Below are 18,609 nucleotides of genomic sequence, written 5' to 3' on the forward strand. Positions count from 1 at the left end.
TTAATCTTTTTTTTTTTTTTTATTTAATAACAGAAGTACCACCTAATATGGAATTCAAAACGCACTTTCCCTTCATCTATCTTTTTCTTTTTCTTCCCAGAAAAAAACAAAACAAAACAAAAAAATCTATAACACTAAATATAGAATTCAAATTGCAGCTTGTGGAAATCAAATCCCCCAATCCTTCCTCCATCCATAATAATAGGAAATAAGATTTATACAAAATAGGAAACAAGATGTACTCATGCTTAGTGGTTAATATTTTTTAGACTATTTTATCCTTCATCTCAAACTCTCATATATCCTTCTATAAAAGAAAATTAGAGATCTCACGTTTCTTATCTCTCCTTGGTAAGAAAAATAACTTTTTCATTTTTATTATATCTACTTTCCTTTCCCTTCCTTCTACCAGAAAAAAAAAAAACTTTCCTTTTCCTCCCCTCCCCCCCCCCTCTCGCTCTTTCACTGGCTTAGTTCCCTTCTTTCTCAAATATCTTTTATTTTCCTTGAAAATTTAGTTACTTCCTCGTTCTCTCTCCCGACCCAAACCTTCTCATTCTCTTAGAACAGCGTGAAGAGGAAGCAGGTCATCTCTTTAACTTTTCATCCCACTCTCCCTTCTCCTTTGATGGCAGCGGTGTTGGCAGGTAACTAAATTACTATCCCTCTCTCCTTTTAGTTTATTTTTCTTTTCTTTTTCTTTAGATTGCATATCGTCCCTCCCCTACATTACCTATATTGCTTTTATTTATATTTTATTTTTTTGGTGAAAGTTTTTTTTTTGTGGGTAAAAGTGCTAGCATAGATGATTGGTAGTGGATCCAATGCATAACGCACTGGTTGCAGCCTCTTTTTGAAGAGTAGACGCCAAGTGCGTGGATGGTCTAAGGAGACTTTAAAATGTCTGTTTTCTTTGTTTTTATTTAATTACGAGCATATTTGTTTTGGGGGGTAAGGGACACTGCATAATTTAGTATCTAACCGTTGGAACACTTTGATCTTTTGAGACCCAATTCCTGTAGTTATTTGTCACCTTTTGACCAGAAGTCCAAGTTGATATGAGCTGATTTGGAGATCTATTCAATCTTCTAGAAAATAGGATCTGAGTTTCTAAAGCTGTTATTGGACCTGAACCTCACATTCAGCCATTGGATTCTCTTTAGTTTTTTGAAATTTTATTCATCCGTGTTGGTAATTCTAGGAACCCTTGGTGGTGATTCCAAGGTTGAGGTACTGGTGGTGATTCCATACCTGCAGATCAGGTGGTAATTTATGGTCATATGTTTTATTTCTTTCATTTTCCACAATTGCATGTCAACTTCAGTTCCTTTTAAGAGGCATCAAAATTCTAATATCGAATTCTCTGGCTTTTTTGGGTTTTCAGAAACATAGCCTCCTCACTTGAGGAGCTCAAAAGGTTGAGGACTAATATCAGTGAGAGTTCCAATATGGCAATGTATTTGTCCCCTTCTCCATTCCCATTGTAGTTAAATTTTTATACTCTCTCAAAATGTAATTTGATTACCAAATATCTCATTACACAGGGAACGATTGAAAACCTTGGAAGAAGCTGCATTCAAATTTGATAAAGTGCTTCCCAAGCATCTTAACAAGGAAGCGATCTGGAGTAGATATCTCATCAAGTGACCGATCCACTGCATCATTACTGTGTGATTGGGCAGTCCTGGGAGGAAACATGACTAAGTTGGGAACCCAGAATCATGAGATGGCAAGTAATTTTAATATTGATCCACATAAGCTAGAAGAAAGAAGTTAAAAATCAAAGGTGCTGCACCTAATAAACTAATCCGGACTTCTAAGCTGGATGTGCGGGTTTGTATCTTGAAGTTGATCCAACTGTTTCTTACATTCAATAAATAATAAATTATATGGAACCTGCTTGTGAGATCTCACACTGTTGTATAGCATAGTTATATCCACATTTGTTGAAGTCTGATGTTTGTTTGTTGGAAGTTTTATTTTCATTACTTGGTTTCTAAATGGCTTCTTCTTCTTCTTCTTTTTTTTTGGTAGATTGTTTCTATATGGTCATATCATGTTCTTTGATTTTTGTAATGGTTGAGGTACAATTTGTGCTTTTTTAGTGCTTTCACGTGGTCTTTTATTGTTTATTTACTACGACCTGCGATGAATTATTTCCCTCTTTATACACTTCTTGTCAAACTTCATGTTTGTTGAACATGAAGTATCTTAACATATATGCATGATACATGTGTTGAACTGTTCTTAAATATGTTCGTTGTTTCTGTTTATTCTGCTTTGTAATCCTGTTTATGAAAAATTGAATACAATCATGTTCATCCTAGGGATAGTTATGTTTGGACCTTTGATGTTCATTTGCATCCAAGATCAACACAAATTTCTCTATTGTGTTACAAATTCATGTGTTTTAGTTTTGAAGTGTAAAGTTTCTATGTGAAAAAGAATTGGCCGAAACCGACGCACAAGAATTACAAAGTTAGCATTGAGCTCGTATGCTTTGTGGACACGACTATGAATACTGGCGTATTGTTTAAATGATGAATTGTTATTTATATGATTATTTTCTTGGGAGTCTCATACTTGGTTTCTTCTTTCTTTTATCATGGATTTTATAATTTAAGTATGGGTCTTTAATTCAATTGGTAGAGTACTTGCGGTGTGGAAAATGGTTCCATACCTCAAGAGGATGGTGGTTCGAATCCACCAAGTCCTTTTTCTATATTTTCATTTTAACCTCAATGGTAATGTCATTGGAATATCTTGGTTTCTTAAACAGAAAAAACTTAATATATTCTTAAATGAATTATGTAGAGGGGAAGTGGTTGATTTTTGGCAATATTTCCATGATATTAATTGATTAATTAGACTTTACAAAAAAATAAATAAATAAAAATAAATCATTAGTTAGACCAAGTCAATGCAACACTTGGACAAGTTAGAAACTTGATTAAAATGACAAGGTTTAGTCAAAATAAAATTGAGTTTGAGTCAAGTTTCCTATGTAAATGGTAAGTAAATCACTTAGAGAGAAGAAAAAGAGAGATATTCCTCCAAGCTCTCTCTCTCTCTCTCTCTCTCTCTCCTGGAATAGCATTTAACTAATAATTGTATATCATTATTTGAATTAAAAATTAATATTTAGTAATCATTTTAAATAGGAAAACCATAATACTTTTTTAAATGAAATTTGTGGGAGGGTAAGTCTCTCTCTCTCTCTCTCTCTAAGAATAACATTTAACCATTGATTATCTAAAAAAAAAATTGTTTTAATTGTCTATCATTATTGAAAATTTAAATTGCTAATTGCTTCAATGAATATCACATATATGATTAAAATACATTTAGTTTTATGTGGACATTTTGTTCTCTCTCTCTCTCTCTCTCTCTCTCTCTGACACACACACAGCCACACGTGCATTTGCACGTGGATTTTTTACTAGTATATATATATATATATATATATTCAATAGAAATTTATTACTTGATACAACTAACTACCAACCTATCAAGATTCTTCTAACTATCAAAATCTTTGGATTAAGTGATTCTCTATTTACCATGGGTGAAAGAAAATTTCATCCTAATTAGACATCGAAAGACCAAATTGAATATTTAATATTTCTATTGAATCCAATTGAGAAAAAGAATTCCTATGAAGAGATTCTACTTCCTTTTTTTCTTTTTTAGAGATTCAACAATATCTTTGAACTTGATATCCACCAACTATCAAATACTAAGATGTGTTTGGCATGCATTATAGTTAATAATGCATTCTAAGAAATCATACCAAATACAGCCTTATTTATCTACCCCTGATCTCCTTCTCAACCTTAACATTTTGTGAGTCCCAAGCACCCCATCCTCTGAAGATCTCAACTCTAAGTCGTGGTTAAAGGAATGGACGTTTTGAAATTTAGACAGTGTTAGGTATGATTTTTTTGAATACATCATTGATTTAGAATGCATACCAAATGCAGCCTATATTTCTTACTAGTTATTTTCTCCTTTTAGAAAGGTTTTGTCATCTAGTTCATTTGGTAGCTAATTTTGTTTTTAGGGTTCCCTTTGACTTCTTAGATGGATTTGTCTATGTGGGTGTATACCTTTACTACAACATATATACTTTGTTTTACTTTCACTTTTAATGGTGTTTTTTTAATATATTATTAATTGCACATGTTATTCCTTGCATCTTCTAATGGATGATACACGCCACACATGGAAGGATAAAAGTTAAGATGAGAAATGTCCAGTTCAGCTTAGACTTGATGCTTTCTTGCTTTTTTTTGTTGTTCTTCTTTGAGGTTATTGATGTACCCATTCTGGAACAAACATCATTGAGGCTATTTTCAAGCTTAGCTCAGCTAAAAAAAATTCAAAACCCATGAAACACCCACAAGTTATGAAGTAAGATCAAGAAAAATATTCCCTTCAAAAGTCATATAAAAAGAAGTACTCCTAAGAAGAAGAGATTCAGTCTCAATTCAGTCTCAATTCTCCACCCTAAGATCCCTAAAGTTTCCAAAACAATGGAGAATTGGGACGAAGACATTGAGACCACCACCAACAATGAAAGTCCCTCCGATCCACAACTAGTGAATCGCGAGGGATCAAAGAAGAAGAAGGAAGAAGAAGAAGATGAGCTCACTGTGGAACAAATCTTTCAGCACAAGAAGGTGCCTTCATGGCGACAGCAACTAACTGTGAGAGCCTTTGTGGTGGCATTAGTTCTTTCAATCCTTTTTAGCTTCATTGTCATGAAGCTCAACCTCACCACAGGTGTCATACCTTCCCTCAATGTCTCTGCTGGGCTTTTAGGGTTCTTCTTTGTGAAGACATGGACAAAGTTACTAGAGAAGGCTGTTTGGCTCCGACAACCATTCACTAGGCAAGAGAACACCGTCATTCAAACCTGCGTCGTTGCAAGTGCCGGGATATCTTTCAGTGGTACATCCTCCGTAAAACCCACTGACCTTATTTTTTGTAACCACCAACTTATATATATTTATCATGATGTTATTACCAAAAGTTATTATTTTGTACGTTTTTTTCTAATATACATATGAAATAACAATATTTACTTTCATTGAATTTTTTTTTTTCTATTATATTAAAGGGGTAAAAAACTAAGTTACAAATTATTTGACACTATAAAGGATGTCAATAAGAAAATCTCTTTAAGTCTTCATGATTCCTTAGCAGGTTTTATTTATTTATTTTTACTTGACTTGGGTGACTCGCCCGAATAAAAACCTAGTTTTTCAACTATACTTTGAATTAGTTTATTATTTTTTAGAGAAAGAGATCCACACACTGCCGGTTTATATTAGCTTCTCACTCATCAGGCTAATAGCGGACAAAAAACAAGGGTATTTGATGAGGAGAGAGAAGGGAGCCCATAAACTTAAAAGAGAGAAATTGTGAGTGTTTACTTTATTTTCCCTTAATTTTACTCATCTGAGAGTTGCCCAGATGGTTAAGGTGAATTAGGGATTGTGTGAATAGGCCTACGGTCCCAAGTTCGATTAGTCAATGTGTGTGTAAGCCGACTTGGACACCTTGATTAAAAAAAAAAAAATCCCTTAATGTTTATAGAATCTCACCGATTTATTTGATAAACTTGATATGCTATTTGGAGTTTGGACTTGATGGGGGAATTTCTAATGGGTTTTAAAACTCGGATCGTAATCAACAAAATCGATTGATTTTTATTTGAAATTAATTAGGGACAATTTCGCTCTTTTTTTATTTTTTATTTTTTATTTTTTTAATGAATAGGTAAATATATTAGAATCCCAAATAAAAGAAAAAAGAAAATATTATAAGGAAATATGTCCCCAACTACGCCCAAACAAACAAAGAGGAACATGATTAGTACATTTCTTTAAATGTCTTAATTGATTTGGAAACTTCTTATTAATTTGTTATAGTTTAATTTGAATAATGAGCAGGAGGTTTTGGAAATTATATCTACGCAATGAGTGAAGTTGTGGCAAAGCAATTATCAAATTTTAATGCTCCTCAAGATATTATGAACCCACAAATTGGATGGATGATGGGGTTTCTCTTTGTCGTTAGTTTCATTGGCCTCTTCTCAGTTGTGCCTCTTCGAAAGGTAATTTCTTCAATGAATTCATTACATTGTTACTATGATTGGATGTCAAGAAAAGAAATGACAATATAAAAAAAAAAAAAAATTTGAGGTGAGAGACACATAAATCGTTTATTATGTCATCACTACTTTTGTATTACTATTATTATTGGCATCCAAATATAGCTAAGTTACACCCCAACTTATTATGTAACGCAAAACTAAAACTCAAAACTCAGGTACTTGGCTGGATGTATTTAGTTACCTTAATTAATATAATCTTCTTTGATTTAAAAAAAAAAAAAATTGAAATATTTCTTCTGCTGATAACTTTTTTCCCCTCTTTTTGATCTTAATGTTACTTGTTCGTGTTGGGTTTCAGATCATGATCATTGACTTTAAACTCACCTACCCAAGTGGCACTGCAACTGCACATCTTATAAACAGTTTCCACACTCCTATAGGAGCCAAAGTAGCCCAGTAAGACTCTCTTGTTGACAAAGCTATGTATCTTGTAACTGAATTACCTCAAGGAGGGTCTTTATTGGTTACATTTTCTCATGTTCCTAGGAAACAAGTCAAGACATTGGGAAAGTTCTTCACCTTCAGCTTCTTGTGGGGTTTCTTTCAATGGTTCTTCACTGCAGGGAATGCTTGTGGATTTGTAAACTTTCCTACATTTGGTATCCCAGCCTATACTAACACGTAAGTAGAGAGAGAGAGAGAGAGAGAGAGAGAGAGAGAGAGAGAGAGAGAGTGATTACTTTGATTCTAAGTTCTTGAATATTGATATTTTGCTGCTCTTCTTTTTGTCTGGTAAACAGGTTTTACTTTGATTTCTCTGCTACTTATATTGGGATTGGAATGATATGCCCACACATCATAAATGTTTCTCTATTACTTGGAGCCATTCTCTCTTGGGGTATCATGTGGCCTATTATAGGTTCTAAAAAAGGTGTCTGGTATTCTGCAAGCCTCAGCTCTTCTAGTGTCAATGGCCTACAAGGTTACAAGGTAAGGTTCTTGTTCTAGAACAACCATTGCAACCTAAATATCATAAATATAATAGAACAAAGTAAGCTGAAGGGGCATGATTCCCAATTTTGTATGTTACCCTAGAGCATAGAAGGTGATTATTACTTGACAATGATCACCATTCGTTCCACTGTGCAGCACAAGTTGAATGATCTTGTTTCATCCAACCCCTATATTTGACAGATGTAGGGTCAGTCTTGTAGCAATTTCAATGAGAGAAGCTGAAATTAAAGCAAAAATAGAAGGGAAAGCATTCTAATCATTTTAAGTTCTCTTCAATATTGTTATTGGTGAAGTTTGATCTCAGTTTAGTCCAAGTAGTACTAGTCACTTTTCCCCAATATCGATGATCTCACTCTCTGGTGATGGTGCTGGGGGCAAGGCCCAACCTGAATATTTTGGGAGTTGTTAATAATAGGGGGCAGTTATGTACTTTTGGAGATTAAGGTTTCTCTATATTGTAATGTATAAGATGCTATATATAGAGTATTAGCTCATAAGGAGGGATGAGAAGAATTTTGTGACTTCTTTAGAATAGTGGAAACTCTGGTTTCTTATTTGGCCTTGGACGTAGCCCTTCTAGGGTGAACGATTTTTTTTTTCTCGATCGTTGCGTTCTACTGTGTTGTGATCACCAATTGACAGCATTTGTATGATGCTCAACTGCAGATTTTCATCTCAGTTGCCATGATCTTAGGAGATGGTCTATACAACTTTGTAAAGGTGACAAGTAGAACACTCATTGGCTTGTATCAAGAATATCGTGACAAAAGAAATGCGGCTCTCCCTGTTGCTGAGACCAACTCACCTGCAAGCCCACCTCCCTTATCTTTTGATGATGAAAGGAGAACCAAACTCTTCTTCAAAGACCAAATTCCAACTTGGTTTGCATTAGGAGGATATGTTACTATTTCTGTTATCTCCATTATTGTAGTTCCATTTATCTTCCCCCCTCTCAAGTGGTACTACATTGTAGTCATCTACATCTTTGCACCTATTCTAGCATTTTGTAATGCATATGGGTGTGGTCTCACTGATTGGTCCATAGGTCCTACATATGGGACTATTGCCATCTTTGTAATTGGTGCATGGGCTGGGGCATCACAAGGAGGGATTATAGCAGGTCTTGCAGCTTGTGGTGTCTTGATGAACATTGTCTCCACTGCATCTGATCTCACTCAGGACTTCAAGACTGGGTACTTGACCTTGGCTTCACCAAGGTCAATGTTTGTAAGCCAAGTGATTGGGACTGCAATGGGTTGTGTTATCTCTCCATGTGTCTTCTCAATCTTCTATAAGGCTTTTCCTGATATGGGTCTACCTGGGACACGGTACCCTGCCCCTTATGCAACTGTATTTCGTAGCATGGCTATGCTAGGCGTTGAGGGGTTCTCATCTCTTCCAACCAATTGTCTCCAACTTTGTTATGGGTTCTTTTTTATATCAATTTTCATAAATGGAATCAGAGACAGTGTAGGAAAGAGGTGGGCCAAGTATATACCTTCCCCAAGGATTAAAGTATCGGTATCGGTCGGTCAAAATTAAGATACGTATCGGAGGGTATCGTATCGTATCGGAGATACGCTAAGATACGCTAAAGATACGCACATAAATGGATAGGGAACACATTTTTATACACTTTTGCATAAAAAAAACAGTTAAAAAAAGTTATATATAACATGTAGAATGCATAAATACTTAAGTAGAGGGTATCGTATTGATAGACAAATATATTGAGTTGAAAATATTCAAAATGATGAGGGTATGGTATTGATAGACAAATATATTTTTTTGAGAAAAATCAAAATTTTCCATGGAAGTTGTAGAACACTTGTTTTTACATAACATATAAAAAATCTAAACATTTTTAATCATTGAGCATGAGTAGATCTAAGAAATTTGAAATAAATTGAAACCCTCATTTTCTCTTGAAAAAAGTTTGTAAATCCTTATAAATCCAATGATTTCATGTAATAATGATGCACAAAATGTGATTCTAAGTATGATGAACTAGGGGTGTCAATTCGTGGCCCGAACCGACTAAACCGATCGGGACCGACCGTTTATAGACCGGTCCAGCCCGGACCGTTTATTAAACGTGTCGGGCTTGAGCCCGGCCCGTTTATAAACGGTCGGTCTTGGTTTTGCTACTTGGACCGTCGGGCGCCCGACCGAGACCGACCGTTTAACACCCGATCGAGATCGGCCTATTGTGCACTGGCCTAGCCCGACCCTTTAATGATTGTAGAATACCTATTTTACCCCCCAAATTAGAAAGTAAAAACTAAAAAGTAAAAACATGTTCATATTTTAAATAATGGTTATATTTGGTATCATTTATTAATTTATTGTCATTTTTTTGGGTTTGCATGAGTGGGCCGGAATATAAGAGCACATTTTAAAGAGGGTCCGTTTAAAAACCGGTTAAAGCCCGTTTAACATTAAACATGTCCGTAGCCCAATTAAGGCCCGACTAAAGCCTGATTAAGGTGGCCCGATTATAGCCCGAGGCCGACCGACCGAATATAAAGTGTACCATGCCCTCAATAACTAAGCCCGATTAGTTAAATGGGCGGACACGGTGTAGCCTTTGAAAGTCTTTAAGCCCGATTAAGCCCGATCGAAACCGAACCGATCCGACCGGTTGACACCCCTATGATGAACCTTAGATTTGTAAAAAAACTTGAAAATCTAAGGTTAAAGTTGAAAAAAGTGAGTAAAGATTCAAGAACTTACTATTCAAAATTTTCAACTTTCAAGTTCAAGGTTCTTCTTGGACTATGTTTTTCTCCTTCTTTGAACCATTCACTTCGACAATGTTTCTTTCAATCTACCATTTGAGTCTCCAAAAAGGTGTGTGAATCAAAGGGGAAGAAAGAAGAGAAATATAGAAAACTATTGGTGAGAGTTTGAAGTGTTTGTTCAAACAATAAAAGGCACATTCACGGGAATTTTCATATTTTCAGTCGATACGTACCGATACGGTACCGATACAGTACGATACGGCTCGATACTTCACGATACGGTCGATACATACCGATACGGTACCGATACGTACCGATACTCTCGGGAATTTCCAGATTTTCAAAAGTTCGTATCGTAGAGTATCGTACGTATCGGTACCGATACGGTACGATACGGTACGATACTCACGATACAGCGATACGTAAAAGGGGGCCCAAAATTCCCCGTAGCGTATCGGTATGTATCGTGCCGATGCCTACCGATACGGATACGTATCGGCCGATACGGCACGATACGCACCGATACTTAAAACCATGGGAGAGAGATCTCTCATGATTTTTCTTGCCTTTTTTGTCCTATTTTTTTCTATTTTTTTTTTATTTTTCTCTCTCTTCTTGCGCAAGAAACCCCCTTTGACAGATTTTTCTTGCTTGGATTTGGACAATATTCTATTTTAATAGGAAATTTCATCCATGCCCTTGTCTTTTTTTTTTTCTTCTTCTTTCTTATTTTTTCTCTTTATTTTCTCTCTCTCTTCTTCAAACTTGCGTACAACCATCTTGGCCGACCTCCTTTAAGTGATGAGTAGGAGAGAGAAAATCTTCTAAAAAAAAACCTCCTAATAAGCAAGGGATTTTGCACAACACAACTCACTTGTTACCAAAAATGAATATTCAATTACTTAAGGATGTGAGCCATCGATCCTTGTTGGCATTTAGAATATTCCTTATACCCTTGGGATAACTGCAGATGGGCTGATTCTGCATCTTGGTTCAATTCTGATCCATTATTTTTTTTTCTGGCCTGAAAAGAATACTCACTTGTACGGTTGACCAAACGAATGTGTATTTTTAATTGAACACGTCCATCTTGTTCAGAATTTCGTCTTCTTAGCAATTATGAAAAGAAATAGGACATCTTTATGTGTAAAATTGGAGATATAGCGTCCAATAGTCCTTAAGGCCTTGAAAATATAAAATCTGCGAAAAGAAAGTAAAACCCAAGGTAGCTCCATTCTAAATATGTAAAATGCATATTTTACTATCTTAAATTTCACACATAAATGTGCTCATCATTTCTCAAATACTTCATACCCAAATTGAGTTATAAATGTTACGTGTATTTGGGCCCGAAGGCATAATATATATACAAAAATATAACAATTTAAGCATCAAGTAATAAAATGGAGTACATAAAAAAAAAGAATTAAAAGAATCACTCAGAAGTCAGCTGCCATGCAGTACAATCCTCGCACGTGCAATCGGCACCATGCTTGAACTTGACAGGGACCCACCAATCCTCAGAGGAAAACTCCACAGTGGGGGCTGGCTTCTGATCACTAGGTGGGTAACCTGCAAAATGACTTAAAAAGAGTAGTGCATGTGGGATGAGTTCACTAGCCCAGTAAATGGAAAGGAAGACCACACAAATAGTCACAACACAAATGCGCCTATATGCAATTCATTTAAACCCTATTAGCCTAACAACATTACTAGGTTATGGTTATATGCTACTCACAACCACAGTGCGCGTATGCCCCGGGTGCAAGCCATGAACCCCATTCCGTGATACGCCCATAGGGTTGTTGGAGAAGGCCCACCATTGGTACGGGAATTTAAAATGCGAGCCGACTTCCAGAAAATTTAAATGATAGAAAGTAAATGGGTGACTCCACCAGAAATAAAAGCAGTACGATCGACCCTCTGAATATATCACAGGGGTTACCGATTGTCCTAGCGATCAATCGTGCGTACTTCTAACCACTGCAGGAGTTCTACAACCGTAACCTGATGCTTCCCCCCAATGACCCCTCAACACATAAACCCCTATTGGGAAGGGTCGTAGCATAAGGGTAAATCATATCCTAGCCACATGCCTCTACATAAGCATAGTATGATTACACAATAGCACCGCGTCCCATACCACGTGCCACCATGCACTCGTTTTCAAGCCGTCTACGGCATCTAGAATCTAGCATACATATCATGTCCAAATGAAATTCCTTCATCACATACATCAAGTCATAATGAATATTCCATCACAACACAAAGCATAGTATATCATTCAAATGCGTGATATGGCATATGTGATGTCTAGTCTACACACTAGTGACATGATGACATGGCCAGACTAACATACATTAAATGATGCATAACATTCTGAAATTAAATCAAAGTCCACTCCCCACTTACCTATATGTGTACACTGTGCTTGTACCCCGTACGAAAAAGATCCGATGTGTGGGTACGCGTATATTGAGTGTAACCTATTATAAATATAATGATTTATCATTTCACTAATTTGGGGTCAAAATCATCATGTTTGAACGCTAGAATCATGTTTAGAATTATAAAATGGGGGTTTGGGCCAATTCTGGAAATTCTGGAAAGACTGATGGGCTAGAGTCAAAGACCGACCCGCCGGTTACTCCAGAGCCTAAAATCTAAGTTCTGGGAACTCAGGTGGGCTAAAACCATAAGACTGGTGATTTCAGCCCGCCGGTTACTCCAGAGCCTAAAATCTGAGTTCTGGGAACTCAAGTGGGCTAAAACCAGAAGACTGATGGGCTAAGTAGCCTGTCAGTTTCAACTTGTCAGTTACTCCAGAGCTTAAAATCTAAGTTATGGGAACTCAGGTGGGCTTAAACCAGAAGATCGGTGGGGTAAAAATACCCCCCAATCTTTAAACAAAATTTTTTCTAACCTCATTCTCGACTTTCCTCCGGCTTAGGGAACTTGTTTGGGGACGATCCGGTGACTTAAATCACTTATCTAAGGTCTAATCATGTACCCTCAACCTAGATCCAAAATCGAATCAAAAGAAAAATGAAGATTTTTACCTCTTTCTCAAGAACACCAATAAAACTTCAAATTTTACTTCTTTTGCTTAAGAACCTCCAAATAATATAGATCTTCACCGACACTCCTTTCAAATCCTTCAAAATCATTATACACACATTCCATTAAACCTTAGATTTGATTATTCAAGTAGGATTAGCAAAATCCAAGTGAGTTATTTCCCAATAATAAAAAAGAATGTTTAAGGATGGGATTTTCCTAAGAATCATTGGAATGTGTGCAATACCTACCTCAAATCGAAGACCTTGGTGAGCTGGTCATAAATTCGGGCTCAAAATACTAAGACCCAGGTCCGGTGAAGCTCTATGGTCTACTTTCCCTTCTTCTTCTTTCTTCTTTTTCCTCTTTTCCTTTATTCTTCTTTCTCTCTCTTCTTTAGTCTTCTACCGACCAACTAACATTAATGAGAGAAAAGACAATTAATGTCTCCCCCCTTTTATACCTAAGCCCCCAAAATGTCTTCTAAATTTTAGGTGGGCTAACTCAGGTGGGACAAATCTCAGGTGGGCTAAATCTCAGGTGGGCTTTAATGGGAATAATTAGATTATGTTGGCACTCACAAATTATAGTACGTACTTTTACCTTTTGTACATGGCCTCGTGGTGTGTACAAGTGTAAAGCTTGGGTGCACATATTACACTTGGTACCCGCTCGGTCGTGTCAGGTCAACCCTAGTTCAAGGTCACCCTTGCTACCATATTCCATATGGTACCTGTGTCAGTTCTCTTCGGTTCAGCCCTTATATGATCAAACCAAGTCAATACGGTAAATTAGACCGGGTTTAGAAAGTAGGGTATCACACCTATGACCTCTCGGGAACTTGCACGCAAGGTTTATTGGTTTACAAGGCCATGTGACCTTGAAGCTATAAAGTCACCAAACTTTATAATAAACACCAACAAATACGAAGAAAATAAACAATTAATTATTTACACAAAACACAGATTTAATTAGGTTCACATATGATGTGCTACGTCTTTGGACGAAGAAGATGATTCACTATGTTAGAAGAAAACGTACAATGGAGATTTCTCTTAAAAATACTTCAATAGCGATGAGAACACTCGCCTTGAAAACCTAACACGAAAAACTTCCAAATCTCATAATACTTGCTCAATAAGACAATAGTAACCGTGTGTGTATATATATATATATATATATATATAGTTATATATTCAAGTGGTGTCAATCTAATCTTCATATATTGTATCCAGAATCAGATTGATCACCGCCGATTTGACCAATCCGATTCTAATATTTGAAACAGTGGGCGCCCATGATATACTTATCATGCAATCCTTGATAATTCCAAAGCGAAAAATCCAACAAACTTATCCAAAGCTGACCTGGCATCCAATGACGTCATCCACGCCCGATTCAAAACAGAGGTGTAGGTCCTCAAGCATTATTTAACTCTTTTTCTGGTAACTCATCGGCGTTTCGCGGCAAAAATGGGTCTCTTTGCACTTATAATCTTCTGAATTTCGCGGTCTTTTAGGGGGCGAGAACAATATAGTATCGACCTGTACGGCGATGTCTCTTCTCTTTCCTTCTTCAGGTATTGCCTCTCTTTCGGGCGGCTTCCGGCATGGAATTTCGGCCAAGCTTTACCCTAAAACAAACCCTAGAATCAGTGGAAACTTCAGTGGCTTGAGTAACAAAGGAAAGGTCGGAATCAGGTTTAGCGGAGTTAGAGTTGGGGTTTGTTCGGGTACCAAGGATGGTGAGGTTCTGGAGGAGGATTTAGGTTTTGAAAACAACGGAAGTATATCTTGGCAATTCTCAGCTCCAGTAACGAAGCGGAACAGAGAGGCGGAGGAGAAGCAGGATTATTATGTCAATTTGGGATATGCTATTCGGACTTTAAGAGAGGATTTGCGAGAGATCTTCTACCGGGAACTTTGTTTCGATATTTACAGGTTCATATTCCACATTTTGTTTGGATACGTATCTACACTAATTTTTGATCGAATTTTGAATTTTTCTGTAGTTTATTAACCTTTCGCAGATAACTTTGATGAATGATTGGATAAGTGTTGGTCAAGAATAAATTTTTATGCTTTATTAAGTAATTAGATACTCTTTGGTGGCTGCTCCTAGTAGAATTTCATTGTTTGGAAGCTCTGGTCTATTATCTGATTAGTAGGAAACTACATATATGAGGGTATGGTTCGTGAACCATGCGAGTCATTGTTTTGTACTGGTTGGACTGTTGGCATGCTGACGGATGTTGAGGCTCTTTTTGCCACATCTGTTTGTAATTAAGATTAAGCATCGCAAATGAGACTAGTAACTAAGGATGGAAGAATGTGTCCTCATAATGCAATACTGAAAAGAGAAAACTTGAGCGGTGCGAAACATTGGATTTCGTGGTTCAGTGGTGCTTAATGGGTTGATATAATTATTCAGGATAGCAGGCAGTTCAGAACCAAAAAAGATTTGTTACTAGAGAGAGGGGTCTCCAATTAAAGTAAATTTCTAAGGTTAGGGTGTTCTGGATTTCCGAATATTGAATTGGGTTTAGGGTTTTCAAAAATCCTCTTTGTTTGTTTTAACCAGTTTTCTAACTCTAAGGCCCTCTTTGGTATCATTTTTCTTTTTTCTTTTTACTTATTTAACAAAAATCATTAATGAAAACCATTTTTTATCAAAACATAGAAATGGTTTGGTAACTACTTGGAAAAAATGGTTTTTTGTGAGAAATAGTTTGGTACCTTTATGTGCAAAATGATTTTTTGAAGAAATAGGTGAAGAGATTCCCTTCACCCATCTTTTTTATAACTGTCTTTCTCCACTTTGGACTGAAGAAGAGGGGGCAAAGGGTTTGGATTTCTAATTACAAAGCAAATGACTACTTTACCCCTCCATATTGAGACTTTAAGCATGTGTTCATTAAAGTTCAGCGCAAAAATAACTGAAAATCAATTTTGGCCAAAACACATAAATGGCTCTTGATCTCTTTTTGGTTTTTGTGTTTTATCAATTTTTTTAAAATAGAAACAAGCTCCATAAATGATACCAAATGCAGCCAAAACTATTTTTGTGAACAAAAATCAAAAATCAAAATGATACCAAAGAGAGCCTAAGCTGTTACATAATAATTTATTAAGCACCTTGTCTCTGTTTTTCTTTATTGAGAGTGCTTGTGTAATTTCTTTGATCAAGCTTTGGTTGAGTTTCATTTACTTATAACCTTGTTTGATAAGTCATACGGTTTTAACATCTCTACATGATGAAATAGGATCATCAATAGGTGAGGAACGAAAAGGTCTTTAAAACACATTTATAACCTCAACAATTATTTTGGTGGACATCTCTTAACCTATGTGATGGTGACGCTTTGTTTTTCAGTAGGCTGCAATGTCAGACACTTGTAACTGTCTTTGATACTAACACCAGTATCATTGACCCTTAGCTCTTTGATAAATAAACCTGTGGCTAGTGCTGTTTCTAACTCTCAGCAATCATGGAAAGTTATACTTCATCCAACTTGTAACCTTTCTTGAGCTTTCAGTATATGAATGACATAAGAATTTAGTGTATAGGTAAATGCCCTTGTGAATATTTCTTGCTTAAGTAAATTGACTCTTGCTCCATTGAGCCTTTCGTATGATTGTTTCTTTACCATTGCTTTTGGATGAAGCGAACTGGTAAAATGATAAGCCCCTAGATGACAAAGGAACCAAGGTTAACATGAAGCTGACAGAGCTGCATCAAGGTCCTGGTGGATTCTTATGCAAACCTTGTTTAAAGAGAGAATCTAGCTCTTATTTTTCATTAATATAGTGGGTGCGGCTCAGAGCATAAGTGTGCTAGTTTCTAGCATTTCTGTTCCAAATCCATATAAAAGCCTCATATCAGATTGACAGCCAAAATAAAAATGGCCAAAGCCATGTAAAATGAAATTTTTTGAAGTAGAATAGGATTGGATAAGTCCAGAGTTGGAATAAGGCTTGGTTGAGTAGTTGTTGAGATTATTTTTCTCTCTCTAATAGAATTAATGAAGAGCACAGGATTATTTGCGGTATTTTGACGTCAGTTAAGCTCAAACAATAGGCTGAAAACAAATCAGTGTATGTGACACCAGTTTTGGCCTTGAACAGACAGGAATATCGGTTTCTCTTGGTACTTTTGTTCTAAGAAATTAGCAAAGTCGATGTGGGTGTGCATCATATCATTTTGGACATTGGTGAGAACAAGCTAAATAATACGGCCTTTTAATTAGAAAAAAGTCCGGGGAAATTTTTTATTCTATTCAGAAGTCTCTTTTCTTTCTGGTGAGAAGAAAACCTATAGAATTTGTGCTTTCAGTTTTCCTTGAAAGGATGAATCAGAGGAGCGTGGTAGTAGTTAATTGATCATTCAACTCTGGTACAAACAACATGCTAGTGAGATCCTTTCAATGGTGGGTACCCAGCCCAAGCTATGCATGTCATTAATTTCTATACTGTGAAACACCATGGTACTTAATTGCCTGGGATTTTTCCACTTCCAGATTTGGGAAGCAAGGTGTGATGAACAACCAACAAGGACGGTGGTTCCACCATGCTGTGCTATACTCTCTTTTACTTGCTATTCTGTTCTGTGAAGCAAATTCTAACATGGACTCTCTCATGATCACAGGGATGATATCGTCTTTAAGGATCCTCTCAACACTTTTGTTGGCAAAGAGAATTACAAATCAATCTTCTGGGCACTACGGTTCCATGGTAAACTATTGTTTAAGGCTCTGTGGGTTGACATCCTGAGTATGGGGCAACCTGTTGAGAATGTCATTATGGTCCGGTGGACTGTCCATGGTATTCCTCGCATCCCCTGGGAGAGCCGTGGCCATTTCGATGGCACTTCTGAATATAAGCTTGATAAAAATGGGAAGATCTATGAGCACCGTGTGGATAACATCGCTTTCAACTCCCCACCAAAACTCCAAGTACTGGCAGTAGGAGACCTGATTCAATCCATTGGATGCCCCTCAACACCAAATCCAACTTATTTTGAGACCTCATCCTCTTTGATTGAAAAATCCATTTAATTTCTTGTGGTGAACTACTATCTGGCTTTTGCCATTGCTCTCACTTGGAGATTTGAGGCAGAATCTTGAGGATTTGTTGACATGCTAAACAAATTTTGGTATAGGTTTTATTGTAATATGGTACAGAAAATATTTCTCTTCTCCAGAGCTAGTCTTCCAAATCATTTTGGACACAGTTTGACATATATTGTAGTGTGGAGTATGACTTCAGTGACATCTCAAGAACCGACCGGAACTGGGTCGAAGCATCCAGGCTGCACCATCGGCATGGATCTCAGAAACATTGTACTGTATATACTTTATACTATTCTGTATTAAAGTTCAGTATATAGTAAATGGAATATTGGATCCTTATAACATGCTTGTGTTTCTTGGAATGAGTGTGGATAATTTTAAGGTGATGGCTTTATAAGTAAAGAACCTTGTTGGTTGAACTCAATCATATGACTTACTTTGATTTTCCCTTCTCTTTAGCAGTGCAGATTTAAACCCTATTGCCCTTTCTTGACTTTTCAATGATATTTTATAAGTGGTCATGGTTCAAGGAATCAGAAATGATTTAGTCGCTCCTGACCCCAGCTGCAGCCGTTCTTGCAACCCTCTTTTGAATTGCTGAAATCATGCTT

At 36.6% G+C, this 18,609-nt stretch overlaps 2 protein-coding genes and 1 long non-coding RNA gene across 3 annotated transcripts; all 3 read left to right on the top strand.

The window, feature by feature from the left end:
• Nucleotides 1-861: 861 nt before the first annotated feature.
• LOC122064330 lies at nt 862-1,820 on the top strand. The gene is made up of 3 exons (XR_006135653.1): nt 862-1,262; nt 1,385-1,456; nt 1,545-1,820. It is a non-coding gene; the product is annotated as an uncharacterized LOC122064330 (long non-coding RNA).
• Nucleotides 1,821-4,532: 2,712 nt separating this feature from the next.
• LOC122064332 (probable metal-nicotianamine transporter YSL7) lies at nt 4,533-14,213 on the top strand. Its single transcript, XM_042628038.1, has 7 exons — nt 4,533-4,950; nt 5,955-6,118; nt 6,477-6,574; nt 6,665-6,799; nt 6,919-7,108; nt 7,799-8,653; nt 14,166-14,213. The coding sequence occupies exons 1-7, from the start codon at nt 4,533-4,535 to the stop codon at nt 14,211-14,213; spliced, it is 1,908 nt and encodes a 635-aa protein (XP_042483972.1).
• A 158-nt stretch (nt 14,214-14,371) lies between these two features.
• On the top strand, nt 14,372-18,342 carry LOC122064328. Its single transcript, XM_042628036.1, has 2 exons — nt 14,372-14,870; nt 17,575-18,342. The coding sequence occupies exons 1-2, from the start codon at nt 14,485-14,487 to the stop codon at nt 17,981-17,983; spliced, it is 795 nt and encodes a 264-aa protein (XP_042483970.1). The 5' UTR covers nt 14,372-14,484; the 3' UTR covers nt 17,984-18,342.
• The last annotated feature ends 267 nt before the right edge of the window (nt 18,343-18,609 follow it).

Source organism: Macadamia integrifolia, unplaced genomic scaffold (genome assembly GCF_013358625.1).
Source record: "Macadamia integrifolia cultivar HAES 741 unplaced genomic scaffold, SCU_Mint_v3 scaffold1608, whole genome shotgun sequence".
NCBI lineage: Eukaryota > Viridiplantae > Streptophyta > Magnoliopsida > Proteales > Proteaceae > Macadamia > Macadamia integrifolia.

Coding starts and splice junctions, on each gene's coding strand:
- LOC122064332 (XM_042628038.1), top strand. CDS start 4,533: ATGGAGAATTGGGACGAAGACATTGAGACCACCACCAACAATGAAAGT. Junction 6,575..6,664: donor ATAGGAGCCAAAGTAGCCCA/GTAAGACTCTCT, acceptor TCATGTTCCTAG/GAAACAAGTCAAGACATTGG. Junction 6,800..6,918: donor ATCCCAGCCTATACTAACAC/GTAAGTAGAGAG, acceptor TCTGGTAAACAG/GTTTTACTTTGATTTCTCTG.
- LOC122064328 (XM_042628036.1), top strand. CDS start 14,485: ATGTCTCTTCTCTTTCCTTCTTCAGGTATTGCCTCTCTTTCGGGCGGC. Junction 14,871..17,574: donor CTTTGTTTCGATATTTACAG/GTTCATATTCCA, acceptor TCATGATCACAG/GGATGATATCGTCTTTAAGG.